This window comes from Nannobrachium achirus, assembly GCF_963921795.1.
Source record: "Nannobrachium achirus genome assembly, chromosome: 11".
Lineage (NCBI taxonomy): Eukaryota > Metazoa > Chordata > Actinopteri > Myctophiformes > Myctophidae > Nannobrachium > Nannobrachium achirus.
In genome coordinates, this window is record NC_137820.1 from 13,162,445 (window position 1) to 13,173,763 (window position 11,319).

General features: G+C 40.8%; 1 protein-coding gene across 1 annotated transcript in view; it reads left to right on the forward strand.

Annotated features, from left to right (window-relative positions):
• The window catches only part of sntb2 (syntrophin, beta 2), a 33,425-nt gene extending 22,891 nt beyond the window's left edge, over positions 1-10,534 (forward strand). The window contains exons 4-7 of the mRNA XM_080737631.1: positions 525-667; positions 2,065-2,261; positions 6,478-6,668; positions 7,630-10,534. Coding sequence (XP_080593757.1) covers positions 525-667; positions 2,065-2,261; positions 6,478-6,668; positions 7,630-7,722 — 624 coding nt within the window. The 3' untranslated portion in view covers positions 7,723-10,534. The remainder of the gene's footprint in view (positions 1-524; positions 668-2,064; positions 2,262-6,477; positions 6,669-7,629) is intronic.
• Positions 10,535-11,319: the final 785 nt, after the last annotated feature.

Here is an 11,319-nt window from a genome sequence, read left to right on the forward strand (position 1 = left end):
AATACATTATGTTTGTCATGAAATAAAACGCACCCACCTCGAGCCACCCAGCGGCCACCGCAGATACAATGGTTCTAAACCCGGAAATAAGCGGCGGTCGAGTTGGATGCACTTTATTTCATGCCAAAAATAGTGTATTTTACAGAGTAGGTGGGGTGCTGAGGGGCTCACCACCGTGGAGAATAGACTTTCAACAATGCAAAACTACCTTTGGTTTGGTGAGTAGTGAAGTAGTTTAGTTTATTTTGACTGAACTGGTAGGGGCTGAGAAATCACGGTCTACTCATTTGCCGACGGGTCTGTCAGAGCGTCCCCGGGAGGTGACGCGATGGACCAGAGCTAATTTGACCCCAGACTATGACACACACACACACACACACACACACACGCACACACACACACACACACACACACACACACACACACACACACACACACACACACACACACACACACACAATCAGGCATATATGTTCAGTTTAGAGATGCATCGGTGCTCATGTGTCCAACCCTGTCTCCCATAGGTCCAGCTGGATGGCGGACGGCACCAGTTCAGGCCCATCGTCATGGCTCTGACAGAAAAAGACATCCTGCTCTTTGAATCGGTGCCCTGGAGCAGGGAGGCGTGGTCCATGCCTCTGCTCACTCATCCATTACTAGCCACAAGGTAGGGCTGTCACGATTATGTCATTTTACATGACGATTAACTGTCACTCAAATAATTTGCGATTAACGATTTAATGGTGTATTTGTCGTTGACAATTACATTTCTGTTTGGCTTTTAGGCTTTGAAGTTGCACATGGCAATCATGACACATAACTTAAATATACAAAGAAATTACCGACATAATTGTCAATTTTATACTTAAAGGGATATTCCACTTTCAACAGGGAGCAGTGGTAGGGCTTCTCTCCACATACAAACCCATTGTAACTTTAAACTCCATTTTAACCATGATAGATTCATTAAAAACACCCATTATTTTTTCTGGAGACTCATTTTACCTTCCTAATACGTGAGCAGGCCATGTTTTTTCGATAATGTTTTTCATTTATTTTTAATAATTATTTGGAAAAATGGAAAAAATGAAATACAAAAAAACTATTATTAAAAATAAATGAAAAATGTTATCGAAAAAACACGGCCTGCTCACATATAAGGAGGGTAGTATGAGACACCAGAAAAAAGAATGTGTGTTTTTAATGAATCTATCATGGTTAAAATGAAGTTTGAAGTTACAATGGGTGTGTGTGGGGAGAGGCCCTGTGCCTGGAGGGCCTGGTAACATTTACATTAAATATCTAAATATTCAATCAAGCTAATTAAAAACTGTTCAGGGTGTTCATAAAAGTCTGATTAGATGATAAAATTACCAAAGGTTTTTTTGAAAGTGAAATACCCCTTTAAAAAAGAACATTGATAGTGGAAATAGCCGATCTACAAGCTCACAACGATGCGACGCGTTGTGAGCTTGTAGATCTGCTATTTCCACTACTTTTTGAAAGTGTTTGTAACTATATTAACATTTCTCAACATGGAAACGATTAGGACGAAATAATTGCGATTACCTCAAATAACTGAAATTAGACGATTATGTAATAATTGTGACAGCCCTACCACAAGGTGAAGACAAAGAGAATCTGTACTGTACTATTACTTTTAGTATTTTGTTATGGTAGAAATTATGAAAGCGGTCGCGATCATGGAAGTTTAGTTGTCGATTAGTTGTCACACAATTACTGTAATTGCAATTAATTGCATTTCTGTTTGGCTTTGTAAACAAACGGTGCCTGTGGCAGACGTGACAAATAACTTAATTATAAAATATATTTCGAACTAATTACTGACCTATAAGGGAATAATAGAGATGTTTTTTTAAATAGTCCGTTAACCACTTGACCCTCTTCGTTGTACAATGGTATCGTACAAAAATAGCCTAAGCTATTTTTCTTTTGTTCTATCGTTGAGGCAAAGGTTTTAAATAATCGTGATATTGTTTTGAAGTTATATCACCCATGCCCAGTACAACAAAGTATAAATCACGGTTCTCTCGCCATCTTCAGACTGGTCCATTCTGGCAGTGCCCGGAGTTCCCCAGCCCAGGGAACAGACCTGGTGTTTGCCACGCGGACAGGCACAGGACGGGGCATTGAGTCGCATGTATTCCGGGTAGAGACGCACTGGGATCTATCTTCATGGACGCGGGCCCTGGTACAGGGGGGACATGCTGCCGCCGAGCTCATCAAAGAAGTCTCCATCGGTGAGATGATGCGTGCATATTATGTTATGTGTGTCTACATGTGTGTGAACCCATTTCCCCACAGTATGTCCAATGCATAGTAGTCTCTGCCAGGCCGAAAGGCATTGCCGGGATAATGTTTTCGCCCCTGCCATGCGTGTCTGTGTGTGTGCGTCAGTGTTGATTTCGTCGACTAAAACTATGACGAAAAATGTTTGTCGACTGCGTTTTTTTCACTGACAAAAACGAAATAAAAACTAACCTGTGATGACTAAAACTAAGACTAAATATATTGACAATTTCGTCAACAAAATAAAAACTAGACTAAAACATTAGAGAGGGACTGGCGGAGAAGAGAGTCATTTTATGTGTGGTTGCTCTCAGGTGTTGCGTGCTGAAAAAAGCAGATCTACAAGCTCACAACTGCGACGCGTGAAATTATGCCCGCACATTCCCACTAGGCCGAGGAAGAAATGCCAGTAGATCTTTTTTTTTTCAGCTTCTTGGTGGCGCTATAACAGGCCGATATGTGTTTTTACCTATAACTCCACCGATCAGTGTAAAATCTTGTATGCCCACTCCCTAGAGGCCAAGGAAAAACCTGTGCCCTGCATTTTTTCACATCTGACTTTTATAGCGCCACCAGGAGGCCAACTTATATTCCAAGATTGGCTTCCAAGGTTTGCAAAGAGTGCTCCCTGTTGAACAAAATGCCTCAAATCATGAAGATGATATGTCTGTCTGTCTTAAAGAACATTGAGTGTGAGTTTGTGTCACATGTGAGAATGTACTGTTTTTAAAGTTTTCGATCAATACTTACCATAGTATACTTATCCTATAGTTCAGTGGTTCTCAACATGTGGTACATGTACCACTGGTGGTACTTGAGACACCCTCTGGTAGTACACAGAGGGGACTCCCATAAAATAGCACATTAGAAATATAATCAGTTGTACAGCTTGTAGACACTGACAGTCTCGGCAGCAGCCCTGTTGCAACTGCAGTAGGTTAAGCGACTATGGGGCTGTTAAGTATGACATCATTTTGTAGGCAGAGGAGAATTTCTGCCCCCAGTTTCCGTGAATCTTTTTACTATTTTTACTATTTACACATTTTTCTTCTCTTTGTTGTTGAAAGGAAAGTGTTAGAATTATACTTTAGTCGTTATTTTTTAGTTGTTGTTTTTTGAAATAGCGAGGGACAGAAAATGCTCTGGGGGCAGATTCTCCTCTGCCTACAAAATGATGTCACGGCTTAAAAGCCCCATGCTAGCACAGTTTGCACAGGAAGTTCACAGACATAGTAGCTAAATCTGGCTGATGAGCCGGTCATCAAATTATTGGCTTAAGGATGCAACAAAAACTAAAAAAATACATTTGCCTCCTGTGTTAACTATGTGGTAATTGCAATTGGTGTAAAAAGGTTGAGAACCACTGCTAGAGATCATTCATTGCTAATGTACTGATACTGTATTACCAGTAAGACTCCCTAATCGGGAGATAAGCGACCGCCACGTCGCATACACAAACTTTAGAAGGCAATCATTGCCAATCAGGAGGGAATATGGGAAATGGGACAGATCCATTTTGATGACATACTGTGTACCGCTTTGCGTGATTTTAGGCCAAAATATGTAGGAACAGTGTCCAAAATGTGTTTTGCTAAAATCGGCCTGATGGTGGCGCTAGAGGAGGGCCATGTGAGAAATCAGGGGCGGAGGTTGTGATTTGCCATCCAAGGACGTGACAGACAGACAGACGGACGGACAGAGAGACGGTGGATTATTCATAGTAACTTGCGACCTGACGGTCGCAACAATGCATAGTTTGTTGGTTTGGTAATATTACCGAAAGTACTCTGAGGTGGATGACATGTTCTTACAGTATAAAGTATCCTGAGGTGAATAACTGTTCTTACAGTTAAGTCCTAGGTGTTCGTAAGGCAGGCCTGGTCTGTCTCTCTGCTGACAGAACACTCAGGACACCAGTATAACATGAACCCTGGGTCCATGAAAATAGTTTTACGACTAGCCATAGGCCATACCCTTAATTAAACAGGGAAGTACACAGTCAAATCCTCTTAGTTTTAAACTCTAGTGTACAAATTGAAAAAAATAAATAAAAAAAAAATAGACCTTTTGGTTAAATTTGTACAATCTCAGAGTTATGGATAAATGAACACTGTGGATTTTACTGTGTAAGGACCGATATAATGCTGCCTCCCCTACCCACATTCTATTTAAGTAGCTAACTTCTTATATTTCTACATCTCTCACCGCTACCTCAAATGGCAGCTCTTCAGCAAAGAAACTCCCTCCACCTTGTCAGCATGTATTCAATGTGGTTTCATAATATGTATAGCATCATGTTCTTATTTTTGATCGATTGGTTACATTATTTATTGACAAAATGTACAAGTGAATACAGGTGTATACAATGGCCAAAAGGATAGATACAAGAAAGCTTGATCGCTTATTTCCATCGGGTGCTTTCGATTAAAGGGAGGTTGGAGAAAATTCAAAAAGAAGGAAAGGAAATTACATACAGATGAAATGATACAAAACGCAATAATATAAACAATAATATGGTTGGTATATGACAAATGAGCATAAATAGATACAAAAAAAGCCAAAGAGTGAGAGAATGGGAGTATTCTACCTTTGCCTTTTGGGGCTTCTTGGGGTTTGTGATCTCAGTCTGTGTCATGCTTTCACATATTTTTCTCGAGCATCACGGTTGTAGAGCCACAACATCAAATACGATGCAGTGTCATTGCAATAAGTGGTTTTCATCTCAATAAGAGTGTCTGATTGAACTGTGTTTTTGTGCATAATGACCTGCCACTGACCCAGCAAAAGTAGTTTCCTGTTGGGGATAATTTGGCAATGCTTTGGATACAATAATAATCAGGAATAAACTCCCACTACACCTAAGACAGGCAGCCTCTGTGGATAGCTTTAAAGCACAGCTCAAGACCTATTTTTTTTACTCTTGCTTTTAGCTGAATGTTTAAATCCCTGTGCAGTTTAATCGATGTCCGTACTGTTCTGAAATTGTTCTTCAATGTTTTATTTTTTTATTTTCCTGCTTTATTGTAATCATTGTAATTAATATTTTTATTTTTATTTTTTTATTTTGTTTTCCTCTGTTAAGCACTTGTGCTTCATCTTCTGCTCTGTAAAGCGCTTTGAGCTGCATTTCATGTCATGAAAGGTGCTATACAAATAAAATAAAATAAAGGATGTTGGCTGGAACACCTTTAAATGGGATTAGGTTTATTGCTCTTTGACAGTGCAGACAGTGCAATCAGCTGCCAATCAGCTACTAGCTATTGTAAATTTGTAATCAGCCATACAATCATTTATGAACATAAATACTGTACCGTATTATGTACGGTACTTTATATGCAGTCTCCTGTCACAGGAAGTTTCTGGCAACTTGTGACTCTGTAGCAATGTACCAGAGAGCAAATGTCGCACAGAGAGAAACTCTGTGTAGGAAAAGCAGAAGTCTGTGCCAGTGGAGGGGAATGTTTCCACTCAGTCAAGAACAATAGTTGGCTGCAGTAACCGGCCTGGAAACCGTTTGTCTTTTTCCTTCCATGTCCCGCTGCTACATAAACACGGTGGTGGAGGAACATTAATACATTTAGTCCGGGTACGCGTTATTATTGCGTATTATTATTTTATGCTTTAAACTATTGAAAAATAGGATTTTTTGCAATTTTTGAAAAATCGTGAACATTTGATTTTTTTTTACCCGATTCTAGTGTCTCCTTCTGAGGTTTTTGGAAAAACCTATGTTTCTATGTCAGTGGTGCTCAAACTTTTTCATGTCAAGGACCCCCAAAATGTATTTGGCCACGGACCCCCGTCTCAAAATATCTAGTTCCAGGGACCACCCAGAAGCAAAATTTGAGTTACAAACGTTCGCTTTAAAAATACATATATTCAAAGATTAGCACACATTTTCAATACTTTTTTCAAAAATAGCAGATCTACAAGCTCACAGCGCGGCACTCGGTGCCGCGCTGTGAGCTTGTATATCTGCTATTTTTCAATAGTTAAAGCATTCAATAGTTCTAGACCTAAATGGCTTAAAAGACAGTTCAAGTAACAGTAATACACATGGAACTTCTACAGATCTTTGGATTATTGAATCACGTCTTGTACCCTATTGAGTTCAACTGTCACACACACACATTCTTAAACACCTCCATCATCATTCTCTGTCGGCAGGCTGCACGCTGAACAGACAAGATGTTCGTCTGACACTGCACTACGAGAAGGGCTTCACTGTCACGCGAGAGCCAGCGGATCCTACAGGGGGCGCCGTGCTGTTCAGATATCCGTTTGAGAAGCTTAAGATGTCCTCTGATGATGGAATCCGAAATCTTTACCTTGACTTCGCCGGTCCAGAGGGTGAAATGGTGCGTTACTGGAGATCTTTACTTCATGTTTTTGGTTAAAGCTATACTGTGTAAGTTGCTAAACTAGTGGTCAGTAGCGGTATTGCTTTTTTCGGACGTTTTTCGCCCGGTGTCGCCGCGGACCACCGGAGCGGGGCCGCAAACCACCGCGACCGATACGAATCCGTAGAGGGGTAGAACGTAATTTTCTGACCAGGATTTGGGGAGTAAGAGGCAAGAATCCTTCAGCATCGTAAACACTGTTGCTTAGGGAGGCTACTTCCTGAAGAGACGGCAAGACACGCTGTGATTGGCCGGTAGTGATACATGTGTGTATGATCCGCGATGTGATTGGCCAACGTATACACAACGTATACAGATGATGCAGATGACGTAATTTTGCCCGCGAAATCCGGACCCCGGCCAGGATCATAGAAAACATATTTACAGAAGGCTTTAGGGGCTGAAATTAACAGAGTGGGTGTTCTAAAACTTTAGCGATTTAATAGTTAGGACAACTTTAAGATTTGTTTTATAAAAAAAGTTACATAGTATAACTTTAAAGTCGCACATTGTACAGAAAGTCCTGTGTATATTGTGAACAATATCGTCACTGTCGGGGAGAAACCTTGTATCTCCAAGTTTTCAAATTTGTTCGCTTTTACGTAAAGTAAAGCCCTGCTTCATCATACTAGACTGTCACACAAAACTTGTGAAAATATCAGATCTACAATCACGCCGTGTAGATCTGCTATTTTCACTAGATTAAATCCATTTTAAAATGATAAATACAAAATGAACAGTTTTGGACATTTCCACCCAACACCAACGATATGCTACATGCCTGGTGTGGTCAAATGTTTTAAGATGTCCATTATTTTCTTAAACTTGTGTATTTTCCTTTGCTTTCTCCCATCCGCCCACCCCTTCCTTCTTCTTTCTTCTGTCCCGTCCTCTCCCTCATCCACCTTCCATCCTGCAGGTGTTTGACCTCCACTCGGGCCCAAAGCCTGTGGTGTTTGTTCTGCACTCCTTCCTGTCAGCCAAGCTGACCCGCATGGGCCTGCTGACGTGAATGAGCTCCAGTTAAACAACTGGCCTCCATGGGACCAGGCATAGGGTGAAGGTTGAAGTAGTCCCAAAGTGCTGATCTGGGGTCTATTTAGCCATTTCCCCACCATATGCCGTTGATGTTAGAAAAGGCTGTGGAGAAAAGCTGAACTCAAGTCAAGCTTGCAGGGGCCCCAAAACCCCTAGAGTGGTTTTGTGATTGTCTCAAATATGTGCCTTCCTCTTCAAACTTCTCCTCGGCCTTCCTCGTAGACTCTCCTCACGTGGTCATGGACAAGGGACAATTTACACGAAATGCTGCCGATGAGGTATTATAAGACATTCTAGACATATTAGAAACATTCTGAGCTCATTATACGTATTTAGAATGTGATATTCAAAAATGATTATACCTTGCTGCGGTCATAGTAGAATAAAGAATTAAAGGATTGCGATTGTTTTTGATTTTAAACAATATTTTTACTTATTCAATGATCATGTGATAAGCTGTATCAGAATAATACAAATATGCTATTAAGTCCTTATGATGCCTCATAATGAACATTGAGTAAAGTATTAAGGAAAGGAAGGAATTCAATCACAGCCAAGGACAGATGAATGAACGTTCCATCTTTTTACTCTGCTATGCCTATCATTCCATCACAGCCTTCCATTGTACCAAGGACGAGTTTTAAGTATTTGTTTTACGCGTTGTGGTGGATGAGAAATAGGATGTGTACATGTGTTTTAGAGTTAGCATGCCGTTTTCTTGGAGACTGTGTGCTGCGATTGGTGTGAATGGTGAAAGGACAGTGTGTTTGTGTGTGTGTTTGTGCGTGCGTGCGTGCATGCGTGCGTGCGTGTGTGTGTGTGCGTGCGTGCGCGCGCACGTGCATGAATGTGTTACCACACGCTTCTGTTGGCTTGATAGTGTGCCTGTTGTCTGAAAGACTCAACTCTAAGCACATTATCTCAGATTACTTTATAATCAGGACTGCCAACTGTGCCTTTTTACAATGTAGTCAATGATACTCCTTGTAATGTTTTTTTTTCCACACGATAAAATAATTTTGAAACAATGTAAGTTTTCAACATGCACAGCAATAGTATTACTCTTATACTGTAAACAATGTTACTTTGTGTTTATTTTGTTTCATTTTCTTTTTAAGTGTGTGTCTTCGTTTAGCATGACTTACTGATATCGAACTTCAAATGAACTGTGTATCAGATCATTTATGACAGTGTAATGTTCACAACACTGTTGTGAGCTTGTAGATCTGCTATTTTCGCTGCGCAACATTGTGCACAAGCACGTGCAAGTCAGGCATTATTCGCCCAGTCATCCTTGCTATTATGTCAAAGTTTCTTGCTTCTCCATTCATTCCTTGTTGCCTGAAATGACCATTCTCCTTTTACCATTCAAGTCTAAATCCACAAGAGCAGTTCTTAAGTTTTGGCTTGAGGCCCAGATTTGGTTTCTGATTTGTTTCAAATAGGTCCTCAGATGACAGGAGTACTGGTATGTTTCATTGAACCAGAGACCAAACATTCTTACAACTGCTGTAGCATAGCAGGAGTTGATGCCGATCAGCTTATTATGGCATTTCCTACCTTAGAGCATTAGCCTAAGAAGGTTTCATGTGTATAATAACCATAATGTGATCTGAACATTATGGTCAGCTGCCATGAAAATAAAACGACTCGCAAAATAATAAGCTAATCTCAATGCTTATATAGCTATATATATTCTCCATCATTATTCTGCAATAGACAGCATACCAGTGCACTAGCTAATCTAATTACAAGTGCTCCTTCAATTCTCAGTAGTAGTTTATCAATGTATTGAGTTATGAATAAGAGTATTAACTTGTATCATTAAGCTTAACAAATGTTCACAACCTTCAATTCACCCTTTGTCAAGTCCCGCCCGTTGTCCCGCCCCTCTTCACACCCATTGGTTGCTGTGTCTTGGTGGGACATTCGGTGGGACACTCCATCCACTACCATTGTAATTCAGTTGCTTCGTATTGTTATTCTGTGTATTCAATTCTCATTTCAAACTTGGTTTCAGTGAAATGGAGCTGCTCAGTGGCAGTATAGTGACTCAGCATGTTTTTAAATGTTTTTATTTCTCCAAAAATTATGTTTTAGCAAATTCAACATAAAAAACGGTGGAACCAGGGCGGGACAAGGCAGATAGAGCCTGCTAGTTGGTCAGTCAGGGACTAGCCTTCCCTAACACAGGCTGATTTTGGTCTAGAGGGGGTGGATTCACCGGCTGAAAACAGCCGCTGGATCCTATTGGTTCACAATCTGTGCCATGGCCTGCCTCCCACTTCCTATGCCAGAAATTGCAGCAGGTTACCCCAGGCTTTTATTTTTCTTCCTATCGCCAAAATAAAAGCCTGGGTTTCCGAGGCTAGTCAGGGACCAACCAGAAGGCTAACAAAGGGTGAATTGGTCAGGGTTGCATAATCATATTTAAAAATGGATCCTTTATCCCCAGTGTAACATTATCTTGTGAAGCAGCACATCACATCAGCACACGTTAGTAACCTCTGGCTGATCCGTAGGCTTTGATATCTTAACCAATCTTGTTTTGAACTGTTTACTTTTTGTATGGAAAGAGAAAAGTATTGCTGCACCATTCTGTTGGTTATACATTCTTTATTTTGTTCCTGTGAAGTCTCACACTGACATAATGTTTCCTTCATGAAAGGCAATTATTGCAACTGGTACTTGTGTCATGGTAGTTGTGTATGCCTGAAAATCTGATTTGGACAAGAGGATTCACCCTTGACTTGACCGTAAATGTCTATGAGTGATCAGTTATGGATGGATACAAAAAGCGATAAGTATTATTGCCAACCATTGTGAACCCCTATTATTATTTTACTCCCCCCATCAGGGACGTGCTGGGCCCCTGATTCAGCCCGGGAAAAAGAGTTGGAGAGGCCCGTATTGCACGCTGTAGAGAGAGATCTCTCTCTATAGCGCTGCTGCTACTCAAAGATTTGCCATTTCAGATCATGACAAGTGACAAGCCAGTGGGCCAATTACATGAGTTATATTTCGTTGTTGTCGGGTGGAAACCTTGTATGTCCAAAACCGTTTGTTTTGTATTTATCATTTTTAAAAATTATTTAAACTAGTGAAAACAGCCGATCTACAAGCACACAACGCCTTGCAACGCGAGGCGTTGTGTGCTTGTAGATCAGCTGTTTTCACTACTTTTGTGCAAACAGTTTTCCAAATGGCCCGGCCTGGACCGGCCAGGAATGAACCGGCCGTTCGGGAGTTGTCCCGCTTTTCCCAATGGCCAGCACGTCCCTGCCCCCCATGTACTACTTTGCAGTCTTGTTACTGAGGTATACAAATTCTATTCCCATCCATGCCTACAGGCAATGTTGGTAATTGTCATTACCTTTTACATTTCTCTGTAACCCGCTGTGAGCAGACTGTTAAAATATTCATGACTTGCAGCGACTTAATCAACTCCAACACATAAGAGAATTTGACTGATAGATGTGCCAGTACAGAGATTCAGTCTGAGGTTTTCCTGGTTTCCTTAAACTACAGTACGCATTTTCAGCTTGGTATGCTCCCCCATCAAACTCCTTTA